General features: G+C 37.4%; 3 protein-coding genes across 4 annotated transcripts; 2 read left to right on the top strand and 1 right to left on the bottom strand.

The window, feature by feature from the left end:
- The first annotated feature begins 701 nt into the window (after positions 1-701).
- On the top strand, positions 702-3,618 carry LOC135630786 (Golgi apparatus membrane protein-like protein ECHIDNA). Its single transcript, XM_065137965.1, has 6 exons — positions 702-785; positions 1,083-1,139; positions 1,218-1,421; positions 1,527-1,586; positions 2,457-2,583; positions 3,305-3,618. Exons 1-6 carry the CDS (start codon positions 771-773, stop codon positions 3,391-3,393), a joined length of 552 nt encoding a protein of 183 aa, XP_064994037.1. The 5' UTR covers positions 702-770; the 3' UTR covers positions 3,394-3,618.
- Positions 3,619-4,267: 649 nt separating this feature from the next.
- LOC103976136 (uncharacterized) lies at positions 4,268-8,619 on the bottom strand. Its single transcript, XM_009391334.3, has 4 exons — positions 8,413-8,619; positions 7,474-8,131; positions 4,965-5,109; positions 4,268-4,663 (listed from the first exon to the last, which is right to left on the bottom strand). Exons 2-4 carry the CDS (start codon positions 8,030-8,032, stop codon positions 4,648-4,650), a joined length of 720 nt encoding a protein of 239 aa, XP_009389609.2. The 5' UTR covers positions 8,033-8,131; positions 8,413-8,619; the 3' UTR covers positions 4,268-4,647.
- Positions 8,620-12,469: 3,850 nt separating this feature from the next.
- LOC103976410 (uncharacterized) lies at positions 12,470-15,884 on the top strand. Of its 2 annotated transcripts, none has more exons than XM_065138727.1 (8): positions 12,470-12,804; positions 12,887-13,017; positions 13,113-13,190; positions 13,307-13,351; positions 13,443-13,487; positions 13,602-13,653; positions 14,140-14,236; positions 15,547-15,884. In XM_065138727.1, exons 1-8 carry the CDS (start codon positions 12,480-12,482, stop codon positions 15,572-15,574), a joined length of 801 nt encoding a protein of 266 aa, XP_064994799.1. In that variant the 5' UTR covers positions 12,470-12,479; the 3' UTR covers positions 15,575-15,884. The 2 variants fall into 2 exon arrangements, with proteins under 2 accessions (XP_064994799.1, XP_009389877.2); XM_009391602.3 differs by having other exon boundaries at positions 15,536-15,884.
- The last annotated feature ends 125 nt before the right edge of the window (positions 15,885-16,009 follow it).

The following is a 16,009-nucleotide window of genomic DNA, read 5'->3' as shown; positions in this document are numbered from 1 at the left end:
TCTAACCAAATTCTTTTAAATGCTTGTTAGGATTTTTTTACTTTAATGTAATAAGACAAAATTAATTTTACAGCCAAAAAAATAAGTCGACTTGAATTTGCAGTATCCCAGTCCAAAAATAAAATATAAAATATATAATCTAAAAACTTATATGTATTATAATTAATATTAATTTAAATATACTTATGTATTATATATATTTAATCAAAACTAATCTGATAAATTTTTATTTTAATCTAAAATATTAATCTAATGGTGATGTAAGTATTAGTCATACAAACCTTATTTGATATATTTGATACAATTGGTGTTAACGGTGTCCAATATTTACTTATCAATATCAATCGATAAATTTATAAATCTAAAATAAATAAATAAATATATGTATATATATATATATATGTATATACATACACATATATATGCATACATGTATATATATACATATACATATGTGTGTATATATATGTATATGTATATATATATACATACATATACATATAAATATACATATACATATGTATACATATATATACATATGTATACACATATATATACGATTTCTCGATGGACATTATAATGCGAAATAAAGAATATGGTATCTATTTAAAAAATTTTAGGTATATTAATGTGTTGAATCTAAACTTTTGAGGGATGAAAGTGAAAATTACCAATGCATATATACATATACATTATAACGCGTGAGTTAGCCCTCTCATGCGACTCCGTCGTAGAGAACACCGGAAGGGATCAAGAAACATCCTGTCGAGATGGAGCGAGTCCAGGTAATCCCTCCCTCCTTCCATGAATAATACCGCATGATCACGTCTCTTTCATCAATGGAATCCATCCACCGATTCACCATTCCTCCGTCTCTTCTTTTAGTTTCAGATCGATCGGATCTTGTCGCTTACATGGAATTGATAAAAATGTGTTTTTTCCCCTATGGAATTGATCGAGAAAGGAAGCTAGGTTCTCGTGGATCTTGGATCCTAGGGCTTTCGTGCTGGAATTCATGCTCGCAATATGAAATTTTATTTAATTTAGGAAATTATTGATCGTTTTGTTGATACTGTTTGCAGACTACAGAGGAGAATTATGCGAATCCAAAAACTTGCCTTTTCCATGTTCTTTTCAAGGTGTGTTCTTTGACATTGATTACCAGTTACTAGTTGTTGTTATTGTGGCAATGAGTTTGCTTGCTTTCATGTCGATAGGCTGCATCGTTGGCTTTCTACATACTCTCAGCGCTCTTCATCGATAGTTTTGTGATCATTTTTGTGGTCACTGTTTTTCTTGCGGCTCTCGATTTCTGGGTCGTCAAGAACGTCAGCGGGAGGATACTGGTCGGGCTGAGGTGGTGGAATGAGATAGATGAGCGAGGAGAGAGCGTCTGGAAGTTCGAATGCTTGGATCAGGAGGTTCTGGCATTCTCTATCTAGCTTGAGTGTTATTTGGGGGATTGATTGATCGAGTACAATGCGAATTCCCATCCATTTTTATTCTTTGATTTATTATCTTTACAGTCTCTTGCGCGTATGAACAAGAAGGATTCCTGGCTCTTTTGGTGGACGCTTTATATCACGGTAAGTCGTCTAATTCATTATAGATATTGCTTGCATTATTTATGTAGTCACTTGTTCTTATGGATGCTAAACAAGTATGCTATGTTGTCAATTCTTGTTATCTATCGAGCAGAGGCATGCTCGATTTCAAACCAGCAAGCAAGGAACAGTTAATGTAAGGATGACATGGTAGTTTATTTCTTCATACACACAGGCATGCTTTATTATACATAGGATTTTTGGGTGCATAGGCACATATGAATTCATATGGCTAGTATTGATGGCTTAATCTAGAGACAAGTGTGGAATGAAAAGTTGGAAACCAGGAAAAAGAAAATCTCCATCAAGGTTATACATGATTCAATATCTGACATGATAATAGGATCTTTTCTTTATGTCAAAACAAATTCAAACTGGATCGAATTTAGCTAATTAGCTATTACATCAACTTTAAGTCATAACCAGGACTCAAAATAATAATAATTAATAAAGGTTAAATGAATATTCATGACTGATATGTTCCTTATCATTCAGAGAAAAAACTACTTTCAAAATCTTTGAATTATTCTTATCGACCTGTATTTCCACTCGCGCATTATTATTATTTTTTCTCAGGTAAGGTGTTGTATCTTCATAGTTTTGTCATCTTTAATGCCCATCTGCTTGTATGGTTTACTCTGTTTGACCTATCGCTTCTTCTAAATACCGGAGGCATAATTCTCCCTGTTGTTTTAGCATTTCTCACTTCCATTGCACCTTCACTTGTTTTCTCTGCTGACACAAATGAAAAGTTATGAGATACATGTAATTCACAAATGAAAGTTGAATTATGCAGTTGCTATTAAAGTTGCAATACCAATTCTCTTAAAAGTACATTCCTCGCGTTTGCAGGCTGTTGCTTGGATTTTCCTTGCGATATTCTCACTTATAAGGTTTCAAGCAGATTATCTACTAGTTGTGGGAGTTTGTTTAAGCCTCAGCATTGCAAACATTGTGGGCTTCACTAAATGCCGTAAAGGTACATGTCTCATGTGGTTAGATTTGATCATTCATTGTGTTGTCTAGATAATATATACTGATTATGAGCCAAACATCTCTGATGTTTTGTGATTGCAATCTGGCACACTTCATATACTGGATAATTCTTAGCTTTGTTACTAACGTAAAGAAACCACATCTGATCAAAACCCAGATCGAACTGAACAAATTAGGAGTTGGCATCTATACTACTACTTGGTTGGACACTGGAATGTGCATTATATGTATATCTTTGGAATTCGTATCTTGTTAGATATTTCACTTCTTTTACGGTTATTGTAAGAATAATAGTCTATAAATTATTATGTTGCTTAATCTCATGTTTATCCTTGTTGTTTCAAAGATATGCTGATGTTTAGAACGTAATTGGAATTTGGAAGCATGAAGCATATATTTGTTTGGGCTTTTTATTCGCAAACTCAAAGGACCCATTTCATGTGAATATGACATAAAGATGCTCTCTTTTTTTTGGCTCTTGTAAGAAGTGTTTCCAATTCCTAATTCAATTATAGCAATGCTCAACTACTGCATGCTATGGGTTTTTCTTTTCCTTCCTTATGAGACATTATTTATGGCACACTAACTATTCGAGACATGTTTTGCCTCCCTTCTTGAGAACTGCTGCTAGAGATCTCGAGTGACAAATACTCCTGTTTTGATGTTCTGACCTCTTTTTTCTTCCCCCCTTTTCTGTGCTTCAGATGCCAAGAAACAGATCCAACAATTTGCTAGTCAGACAATCGCATCGCATTTGACATCATCGTTGCAGTCAGCATTTAGTATCGTCTGAAATAACAAATGAACCGAGGAAATGCTGCAAGTTCGTCACGTTAAGAGGATATTGTTTTTCCGGAAGAAAAAGCCGCTTTATCCTCACTTATTTTTTTTTTCTCTTGACCATTGTACCACACAAGAAATTTATTTATTTGTAATGAAATCGTTATGCCATTTGCATCGAATGGAATGCATAAATTATTTAGCAAATATTATGTTATCAAATATTTTTTTACCTTTATCCGATGAGCAAACATCTTTATTGTGACATGTTAGTGGTTAGTATTGCAATTAAATAATCCAAATTTTAAATATTTATGGTTGTATAGTACTTTATATGAAAGGATAATTAGAAAAAATATATTTACGATGCTATGGTTAAAATTGACACAACATGCAGTTGTTGAAAATTTGAAACATCATCCAAACGCAAAGAAAGAAAGAATGAAGCCCTCATTTGATTTTATTATGTTATTAAGAAAACACAACAATTTGAGATACAAATTGAAGAACATTTTCACTAACTCAAAATAACAAAACAAATAATTAATGCTTCTAATTTCTCCTGAATTTTGTAATGTTTGACGAAAAATCTATTTTTTTATTTTATTTGAATGACCAAATGGTAAGACAGGAACTATAAATTCATTATCTCCAATTTAAATCTGGATGTTGCTTGTTCAACAAAAAAAAAAAAAAAAAACTTGAGATTTCTCATTCTGCTGATTTTATGTAGGGATCTGAGATCGAACTTGTTCTCTAGGCTTACAGCAGATCTTAAAAAGGAAAGAACAAAGAAACAACACAAGTTCTTGGAGCCTCGAGCCCTTTATAGCCTACAATGAAAAAAGGCTCCTGCCATCTTTATTCTTTAGCTCCTCAAATCATAGTTAAGGAAAGAGGATATCACATTAATTGTAAATATCGGTTTCAAGCTTTCTCCAAAGGGAAGGTTTTATTCAGCATCAGGTCAAAGACTGCTGGGTAACCACAAAAAAATAAATGGTAAAATGTCAAGAACATGATGTAGGCCTTAGGAAATCTCCAAAATCCCAGCACAAGTGTTGATGGTCATGTACAAAAGCGTATTAGGACTCTGTTCATATACACAACTGAGTTAGGAGATACACCGAAATTATTGATCTCTGCACATATCTGAGCTTATTCCACGATCATGCCACCGAGAACATTGTGGAAGTCAGGTGTCGGCAAGTTTTTGTTCTTTAAAGCTTCCAGATCCTTTCCCGATGGCTTCTTGTGGTCGGTCATCTCAACCGGATACATTGCTGCAGCCAGAAACACTATTGAGATCGCTGACTCACATGGTAGAAGCAATTTGCAGTGCTACAATATTCAATTGCATGACCAGAAAGAAGATAATGTTCCTTTGACTAAAATTGAATTTACTCATGGCATGAATGCAATCTACCTGGTTATCAATGAAATGCAACTTTTTATTAAATATGGGTGATCTTTTTTCCCCACCCAGAATAGGCACGAGAAACATTAGAAAATGGACTCCAAGCCATCTCATGGTAAACTTTTTAATACAAAACATAACACATAGCTAAAGCACAAGGAATATACTTGGGGGATGCTGAGGTAGAAGCATGAAGAACATTTTTTGATGCATTCTTGTAGAACTGAATGGAAATAAATCCACCCCTAGCTCGTACAGATGATTCGGGAGAACCATGGAAGCTGAAATTGGAACTGCCTCGAGAAATAACCCCTGTGAACACACCCAAAAAAAAATGAAGCCTGACAACCAAATAGTAAAATCAAGATAGTGATTTTCTAACTGAGTTGAAAAAAAAAAGTAATACACATAACAACACTAAAATGACATGTTATGATCATTGGTAAATTTTTAGTTCCTCATGTAATCATGTTGTATGCGCTGATATTTTGTGCACAACCATTCCACAACCTTATCAATCCAAGGACCAAATATAAAATGGGCCATTAAAAGAAACATTAATTGCATGTAACATCATGTGTGATGACAACGAAAGTGAATGTTTAAAACTCAACTAGAGCATTCTAACATAACCATCTTAAGACCCTGAATACTAACCCACTAATGCATATAATACCTACTTATGCAGATAAATACACAAGACAACATAATTGGTAATATAAATTTAGACCAGATTATTATCCTTGAGTATTCTTGGAACCCTGCTTCATAAATAAGTAAACTAGGAATCAAATAAAGTCCATCTGGAACCAACAAGAATCGGGTGAAGCAAAGAGTTTGAAGTGAATTATGAGACTAACGTTCCAGATTAAGGTTGACTGGCAAAACAGCTTCAATTATGAACCGAATCAAATGTGGGAGGCAGCTTTATAACAGTGCGCCATTGATCAAGGCTGAGGTAGAAGAAAAAAAACTCAAAATTTCAAATCAAAGGCACGTTTGAATAATTACAAACAGTGAAACATAATTGAAGCAGATCAAAGGCTAGATCCACACTAGTGAAGGCCTGTCTGGACTTCACTCAAAAAGTAAAGCTCTGGTGTACAATTCAGGACCAGACTTTACTTGCTTAGAATGAGCTAGCATTTAATCAAGACTTGAACAAATCTGGGGATAACCATATGTGAGTGACTTGAATCATCTGGCAGTCCTAACCATCCACAAAACAAACAACTCAAAAGACACAAATGAATGTATCTATTGGAATCAACATCGTAGATGTCTTCCATGACAACTGAATGTTCTGACATCTAATGCATGCATGACCTATACAAAAGTACGGACCACAGATGTTGCTTGAGATACACGAATAGAAGGGGTGAAATGTGGTACAATTATTAATTGCATAAACATGTCATTGTATCATGAGATTCTACTTTTAAATAAAAGTTCCAAGGAGAAGAAAATAACACTACTGGTGACTAGCATAACATAAGAGCTCAAACATTTTTTTTAATAACAAAATATGGATGCATGAAGTCATTAACTTAATTGATAGATGTGACAACTATATGCTTGAGAGAGGTGCTTGCATCAACTAAATAAGCTCATACCAAATTAAATATGCACACACCATAAAACAATTTAATAAATATAACACAGAAGCAAAAAATGGAACAGAAAAAAATCAAGTAGTTACCATATATCAGCATGTTAAAGCAGCATCTATGTGTAGACAAAGCATTATAGCATAGGGAAAATTATAGTACACAGAAAAAAAAAGAAAACGAAGCCATTTTGAAACTATGGGCTTAAAAACTAGTTGGATAGCTGACAGAAAAGGTTTCTAAGTCTTCAAAATTTGCTTGTAAAGTAATGCAAATAGAGATAGATGATCAGTATAATCCTTTAGTATGCACAAGAAACATATTCATCACATTCAAATAATAAAATTTTAATGTTCAACGATATGAATCAAATAGACCTTTGACTCTAACAGTTTAGACTGCAAATAGGGTTTGACGTATCAAATTAACAAACATAATGTTCACAAAACTTTTGATTGGTTCTAGGGCAACATTCTTACACATAAATCATTGTGAAAAGAATAACAAAAGGAACATCAAAATGATAAGCAATTATTTCCTTCCTTTCCTTATCACCCAATGATTAGGAGTCACAAAAATCAGAAAGCATATCAATTTATAAAGCTCGATTATGGCATGGAGGTATGGAGGATTCTCTGATGTCAAGTAGAAAATTTAACATCAGACAATTGAAGTTCCTTCCTCGTATTATCTAACATATATAGGCATGTAACAAACAATTTACAGTGGCATGGAAATTCTAAGTATGGTGAGGCATGTCATACATAAAGTTGCTATGCAAATTAATCAACTAACACTAGAAAACAAAGATGCACAATGTCATCAACAGATTTAGTTCCAGCATATACAAGTAGCATAGGTAACATCAACAACCAAAGAAGAGATGCCAAGTTAGTTGAGAGTTTAGTCCTTCCAATGCTAATAGGAAGCAGCAATATGGTATGACAATGCCAAGATTTAGAAAAAACATTAACAAGTTATCTACTTCTCATGACATTTTCATTGCAATATTAAAAGTAACAAATCCTATTCCAACACACTATCAACATGTATTAGGGATGCATCGCACCTTGCCATATTATAACAATGACAAAAAGAATAGTGATAATAAAGGCCCAAAAGTTGCCGTTGGAATGTGTCAACTTGGCATTCTTCATCTTCTTTTTCATCCGTTCAATCCTTGCACGCTTCATCAACGCAACCTCTGCGATCTCTTTCATGAGCTTCTGGTCTGCAGCATCCAAAGGTGGAGAGTTGGGAGGCCGAGGTGGTTTGGGAGGTTTCTTGCACCCCTTCTTTTTTGTCTTCTCGACTCCAATTTTCTTCTCCGAAAGGCCCACCTTTGCCTCTTGTCCAAGCCTCTTGTCCACCAAAGCTTCCTCCTTTGTGAGAGGAAGCTCTACAGTGTTAGATGTACTATGATAAAGCTTCACAGATCTTTCACCTTTTATCGACCCACTAATAGCGACAAAGCCATTCCACACCCTACCCAGTACTCCTTTATCCTGTCCAGCACTAAACACGGTATCCTTTGCTTCTTGCTGTTCTTTATTCACAGAATTCACGCCACTTTCTAAATCAAACACAGGATCTCCTTCACCGAAACAATTCTTATCCATGATAACCATAAATCCAGCCTTTCAAGTCACAAAATTTAGTAGCTTTCAAATCCTTGCTTGCCAGCATCTATACGAGAACACTTCCTCTGCTGCAAAACTGCCACCATCCTGCATTCCAAAACGGTCAAAGATCATTAAGTCACTGCCAAAAGTCCATCCTTTTTCTAATCGGAAAACATCCATCGAAGAAAACAACCAACATTCTCCTGGGAGAATCTAGGGTTCTTCATCAAAACCTTAGGATGCAGCGCAACCTTTTCATTTCCTTTTCGCATCCGAGAAAGAATAATAAAAAAGGGAACTTTCCACACCAAACAACATCGATCTTGCCAAACATAACCAAAAATCGACGAGCAATGAACAAACGTAAGCCGATCCGCGGTGCTTACCATTCCGCCCAACCAAACAAAACCCTCAATCGAATCAAAACGAAGGCATGAGCTTGGCATCCATCTTCGACGAAACAAGTCAAAGGGTTCCGACCGAGGGAGTAGGCGGGGGGGGGCCTGTCGGGAACGGATAAGGGCGGAAATAGGGTTCCCTTAAGGACAAATCGAGGGTTGGTGAAGCTGAAGCATCGGAAGCCGGGGAAAACAATTGGATTCAGCCAAAACCAAGCCCGCAAACACGAATGAATCCAAGGGAAGGACGATCGAACGGTGTGAGATGGCCAGAGGGAGGCGAGGATCCACTCCAAGAAAGCTCTTAAACTGGATTCCTTCAATTCGCATGAGTTCCTAACTCGTCACTCGACCACTGCGATTTTGACACGCGGCTTTCCGATTTAAACTCGATTCCTTCAATTCGCATGAGCTCCCCTTTTACCTTGTCACTCGACCACTGCGATTTTGACACGCGGTTTTCCGAGCATTTTCAGCAAGTAAAATAATTATAGGCAATTAGATATTAGGCGATTTCTAAAAAAAAATATCCTAATTTTTGAATTTTCTCAAATGACATCTCAAATTTAAAAAATTCTCACGAAGTATTTTTCAAAAATAATAATTTAACTCCTATAGGCTATTGTCCTCTGTCATGCCTCTACCCATCGACAATCTCTCTCCCCTTGCACCTAGTCACCCTACGCTTATTAACTCTGTTTGGTGATCAACTATGAAAAAAAAAGGTTTTATAAAAAAATTAAACTTAAAGTGTTTTACAAGAAAAAAATGTAAAGTTATGAGTTTTTTTCATAAATTCATTGTTAGATATTTGTAAATACAATATTTATTATATAAAACTAATTTACTTCTAATTTTAATACTATATATATATCTTTTTAAATATTTTATTTCCATCAATATCGATCTAATCGATAATATTAATTAATATTTATAATTTTTATAATAATAAAGAAAATTAGAGAAGATTATCAAATTGAGATAAAATTATAACAATAATTATTTTTTAAATAAAACTTATATTAGTCATATTATTGTTGAATCTCGTATTTTGATGATCAAACCAATTGATATGTGTTTATATTTTAATCTGTGTTTTGAGTGATGCAAGATGCTTCGATCAGGATGAGACAATTAAAGCAAGAAAAATCATGTTGTGCCGGGGGAAAATATGTCAGAAGATTAGACGTCGGGCCGATGGAACGGTTGACGTATCGACAGAAGGCTTCGGGTCGTGGATACGAGCATCGGGCCAAGAAAAGCGGATATTGCGCTAAGGATATCAGAGTTATGGAGTCAACTGGCCGATTGGACAATAGGCCATAAGAGATGACGATGCATTGAAAAATCGGACGAAGCGTCGAGGGACCAATGACATGCCGAACAACTTGATTAATACTTAGTATTAATTGTGTAGATCGAAGTATGTTTTTACATGTGCAAGATTTACTACGATAGCAAGGCATGAAGCAAAATGAAGTCCCAGAGTCACAGACGCGACTTCGTTGGGAGTTCGAGAGTTCGTCGGAAGTCCGGACGTTCGTAGAAGTACTAGCGGAACCAATCGAGAAGTCTCGGAGCTTGCCAGAGAAGCTTATCGGAACCTGCCAAGAAGATCATCGTGAAGTCCAGGAGCTTGCCAGGAGTCCATCGGAACATTATCGAGAAATCAGCGGAAGATCGTCGGAAGCTCGTCGGAAGAATAGATATAGGGACTAGTTTTGCTTAGCAAATGTCTTAGGATTTCGTAGTTAACACGTAATTGGGCTTGGATTTGGGCCAACCCAATTAGGGGCCAGCAAGACCTATGTAAGAACTATGTTGGGCCCAATAAGAAGCCCAAATAATGCCCCAAGGAGTCTCACCATCAAGGCACAATCTTCGAGATTGTGTCAAGCGATGGTATCGCTAGTCTAGGCGATGGTACCGCCAAGCACTGCACCCTAGGCAATGGTACCTAATAGCATATAAGATTTCTTCATGATAAAAATGAAATAGAAAGAAGAAAATTGTATTGAAGAAGCTTTAGCTTGAATACATTAACATGTCCCTCTCCTATTTATACAAATTAGTAGGGAGAATTTTCCTCAATAGAATAGAGGATCTCCCTCAACAAACTAGAGAGATTTCCTCGTATAATTGAGAAAATCTTATCTGCTATCATGCATCCGCAAGATGGTGCTCCTGTCAAGGATACCAATCTTAGATTGATGCAAAGCAAACAATTTACGAGCCAGAAACTTCGTGAGTAGGGCAAGAGCAGATCGCTGCTGCTATTGTTGCTGTTGCTATTGCGGCGGCTGCAACAACGACGACTGCTGTAGAGGAGAAAGCTGCAGCAATGGAAAAAGCTATAGTAATGCTGTAGCAAAGGAATAAGCTACAGTAGAGGAGAAACTTGCAGTGATGCTATAGCAGAGGAGGAAGCTACAACAGAGGTGCAGCAGAGAAGAAAGCTGCAATAGAGGTGCAGCAGAGGAGGAAGCTACAGCGATGCTACAATAGAGAAGAAAGCTACAACAAAGGAGGAAAGGTGGGGCAGTGTTGGTGAGCGCAGCACTAGAGATACCACAGCGGAAGGGAACAGACGTTGGTGTAGAGTGGTAGTGGAGAATACAGTTGTCGTTCGCCAAGGAGGAAAGATTTGTCGCACCGACGGCCTGACGACGGAAAAGCAGTAGTAAAAAGCCTTTTCTTTTGCAGCCGAAAGTGGAGAAGCAACAGTGATGAGTCGGCAGCGAGAGAGCTTACTCTAGGCAAGCGACTCTGATACCATGATAGAAATGAAATAGAAAGAAGAAAATTATATTGAAGAAGCTTTAATGAAGAAGCTTTAGCTTGAATATATTAACATGTCCCTCTCTTATTTATTATACATATTAGGAGGGAGGATTTTCCTCAATAGAATAGAGGATTTTCCTCAACAGAGTAAGAGATTTCCTCATATAGTTGAGGAAATCTTATATGCTATCAGTACCGCCAGACTTGTGCGGTACTACCGCTCAGGGCAGCGTCAGCGTCAAACTAACACTGGGCGGTGGCACCGCCCAGCGCAGGCGGTAGTATCGCTCGTGCCCGGGGAACCCGGGATGAGAGAGTTTTAGACTCCAAGTTTGAATCAACTTGAAGCCTATAAATATCCCTCTCATCCCTGGTTAAAACACACAAGTATTGAGAGTAAAAAAATATAGAAACACTGCTACAATCTTGTGTGAGCTCCTCTCAAAGTTCTAAGTGTTAGAATAGATTGAGAGGAGAGTGAGTGGGGGTGTAAGGGTTATCTCCTAAACCCGATAAAAGGAAAATTGAGTTGTAAAAGGTAATTGGCCTTCGCCTATTGAATGAAGGCCTCTAGTGGATGCCAATGACATCGTCGGAGGAGGAAGCCAAAAGTGGATGTAGGTCACGTTGACCGAACTACTCTACAACTGCCGTGTTCTCTGGTTTATATTTTATTCTTGCATTTACCTTACTGCCAACCACCATACGTGCTTTACTTCCTCGTTACTTTTGCTACACATATTTACGAACGTGTTTCAAGTTAAGATATTTACGAAACAATTTTACGTCGGAAACCGATTTTATCAAAACGAAGTTTTTGAAGACGTGATTTTACCGCTGCACTTATTCACCACCCCCCCCTCCTCTTAGTGTCGACCCGATCATAACAATTATCTTAGATAGGGTGTGGAAAAAAAAATTGATGAACTTAACTCAAAATAGTTGGAGTTGAATTTGTAGTCAATAGGCATTATATTTAATCTTAAAGTTCCTAAAGATAATTGGCCTGGACAATTTCTACAAAATAGTAAAAAAATTCTAAAGAGAGAAAAAAGAGCTGATTTTAATTGCCAAAGGAATTCTAAAGCTTTAGGAAATGATTTTTAAGTGGTGTAGGAAATGGAGTTCACTTCAATGCTTCTTAAACTCGCTAACACGCCCAATCATTGTGACCGTTATATTAATTAAACCGGTTCTGAAGCTTCCCGTTATGGCACTATGTGTAACGGGTCTTCATAAACCCGGTAACAAACAGCTGATAACATACAGCGCCAATGCAGGCCTTGGCTCCCCTACAACCCTTCGTCACCTCATCTATCACCGTACGATCGAGATCCAACGGCCGCCTGATCCTCTCCTCTCGCCCCTGCCTCCTCCCACCCCTTTGCTCGCCCGTCCGATCACCTCCGGTGGCCGCACCGCCCTATCTCAGCCGCCGCGCGCACTCGCCCCTCCGCGACGTCGCCGTCCTTATGGCGTATCCGGGCTCCTCCTCGACTCCTGCCAGCCTCGTGGAGCTACACGATGCCCCCGACTTCGATGCCCTCGTCGACCCCGATGGCTACCTCTCCGTGGTAGGCTTTGGGTCTCTCCTCTCCGGTAACCCTCACCGCCTCTCCCCCTTCCTCTCCTTCGTCTTTCTGACGCCCCGATCCCCTTGATCGGTCTCTTCCTGCGGCAGAGAGGAGCGCGAGGAGCACTTTCCCCGATCTCAAGAACTTTCGGGTTGCGGTGCTTCGTGGGTTCCGGCGCGTCTTTGCTCACGTTGCGCCGATCTTTTTCGAGCGTGGCATTGCCAACGAGGAGACGGGGGTAAGAATTGAGTTCCTTCGAATTAGTGCTTTTAGGAATTTATGAGCTTCAAAGGCTGCTTCTTTGCTCTAATTGGTGATATGAGATGGTTTCAGGAGGTCTCCAGCTTGAGTGTGGAGCCATGCGAGGGGGAATTCCTTATAGTGACTGTCTTTGAGATCAAGAGTGAAGAGGTGAGTTCTATACTTCGCCTTATATTTGATTGCCCATGACAAAGTGTTGACCTTTTTTGGGGAAACACATTGAAATCGATCCTTTCAACTTGTGATGAGTCCAATGAGCTTTGCAGGTTCCTGCCTTCATTGAGAGGGAGAATGAATTCAGATTCTTAGCAGTGAGTCACTGTCTTGCTTGATCATTTGCTTGTTTTGGTGTTTAATTACCATCGAGAAACAATTGCTAATCCTTTTCGTTTGGTTGGGCAGGTGGTTCCTGAAGGTTTGGATGGGATTCCTTTTACCAGTCCTGCTGTGAGTGTGCCAGGAACTGAGTTATCTCTGGCTGCAATTATGCGTCATGCTTCTATTTTCTCAACTACAGTTTGATTGGTCGGGCTAACGAATTGCAGTTCATGGATGATTCAGGTCGTTTGTGCTCGCTACAGCGATGAAGAGTATTTTCAGATTAGATGCAAAGGTGGTGATTCTGTCCTTTAGAAGCATAGTACTTCTTGTTTGCTTATGCAGGTCCTGAAACCTAACATTTATAGAAGTGCATGGCAAAGCTTCTAGCAGAAGGATACATCCAATGATAGAATATCATCTATCTGAATTACCCATTACTAATCTTGTAGTAATCTTTGTACACATTTTTTTGGATTTTAACAGTTCATGCATCTTGGGCTAGTCTGTATGGATAGATGAAAGAGAGACTTATCTCGGCCTAAGATAATTGAGTCAGGAACTGGGAGACTGATAGGAAGTCCTAGATAATTGAGTCAGGAACTTCTTCCACAAGCATTCGTGTGAATTTCCTAGTTCATTGAGATCTTAGATGATACCTCTGCAATTTTAATTGCCATTCAGAAGACATCTCCTACTGGCAGATGTCTAATTAAATTTGATAAATTATTTGATTCTACTCTTTAATTATTAGTTCATGCTGCTATTTCCTCCTCTGCAGGCAACAAAGACATTTTTTTCCAGCATTACGGACGATATAACATACAAAAAATATGGCGAGATGATATTTTGCCTTGTCGCATTTATCTTAGGCATTGGTAAGGATTAGTTCTTTTATCTTTTCTTTGTTATACATATGTGCTTTATTTTCAAAGTAGGTTATAGTGTTATGCTGTCATCATTGTCCATGATGATGACTTTTGAGGTATAGTTGGCACTAGTGATGAACAAAATGACTTGGTTATTTTCTCTTTTTTTGTTTTTGTTTTCTTGTTTGCAATGTCGTCGAGATACCTAAGAAAAGGAAATGAATTGTAACATTCTTTTTTGTTCTAATTCTACAGCTAAAAGTTGTTTCAGAGCCACAGCATGTGAAGATAACATTCTGAAATCAGGATAGTTGACGGCGTCCACTGTTACATATGGTTTTATGAGATTATTAGGAAGTTTATATTTTCTTTGCAAACTTAAAATCAGTATTATATGATTAGGGGCAGTCGACATTTGATCTTACAAATATGCCTTTCACTGAAAGATCTGGAATAAAACATGAACTTACTAGCTTGAATGGACCAAAACCTAATTTTGTGTTGGCAGATTTGTCAATCTCCGATGGCACAACTTGATCAGCCAAAGTCTCGTAGGAAAAGAAAATTAACTGGGCTTAAAGGAAGCTGATCCCCACATAGGGGACAATATAGCAGTTGAACAACTTGGAACCATGCCATCATGTCAAGGAGATCATCGTATGATATCTTAAACGTCTTGGCAAACGGAACATGATATGCAAGATGAACTTTTATATCTCATCTAGTCTCCATGTTCCCAAATCAACTCTCCTGGAAAGACATCTTGTTATAGCTGGAACTTTTAGGGCCTTCAGTTCTCTAGAATCAAGGGAGGGCTCTGAACTTTTCTATGAGATCATGCTGAAGCTAAATGGTCTTAACTGAGAGCTTATGAAATGTACTCTAAATGAGAGCTTATGAGAGCTAAATGTTCCTCTAACTATAGAACTTTTCTATAGTTGCCTAAGATCCTTATTCAATACTTGCGCATATCCAATATTGTTTCAATCTAAATGTACTCTCTATTACACATCTATGCATTGCAGTATATGGTTTTATTGTTAAAGTGAAAACAATAAGCATAATCAGTTTAGCATAATAGCCTTTCAAGGGTCATTTGTCTTTGTTATTCTTCCTCACAGTTTCTTATTATTCCAATCCTCGATAAAAATGTACCATGTGTAAGATGATACATGACCTCAGAATTAAGTGGAAGCAATTTCATGGAGAACTCGTTAGAATAATGTGGTTACTATTACGAGTTGCTGACTATAAACTGCAAGCGATTTCATATTTAGTATTTGCATGAAAACTGACATAATTATGCAGTGTTTTGGCAGCAAGAAATCTTGGGGAAGCAGCTTATGAGAATTTCTTGGATCATACCTTCATCAGTGACCGCAAAACGAGTATCCGCCAATACCTGACCTCAACTGGATCAGGAATTATGGAAGAAGAGCCACCAAAATCTCTCAGATACAGATATGGTGGGTGAAGATGGCCGGAACTTGCCCTCTTCCTCAAAAGCATGCTGGAGATCTCTCAGTAACAGCATGTTGAACTGCTTCTATGGAATATTTGCATCTGCAGTTATTGTATTTCCTGCTGAACATGGGCAGATGAACATTAAATTTTTTGTAATACTACATTATTCAGGCAGTATTTTGGATTTATGTTAGCCGGAGGGATATATATATATATATATATATATATATATATATATATATATATATATATATATATATATATATATATATATATATATATATATATATATATAGTTTTTGTCCATTAATTCTCTGC

The sequence above is a fragment of the Musa acuminata genome, chromosome BXJ3-2 (genome assembly GCF_036884655.1).
Source record: "Musa acuminata AAA Group cultivar baxijiao chromosome BXJ3-2, Cavendish_Baxijiao_AAA, whole genome shotgun sequence".
Taxonomy (NCBI): Eukaryota; Viridiplantae; Streptophyta; class Magnoliopsida; order Zingiberales; family Musaceae; genus Musa; species Musa acuminata.
Note: the sequence above shows the minus strand (reverse complement) of the source record. Positions and strands in the feature narration are given on the sequence as shown.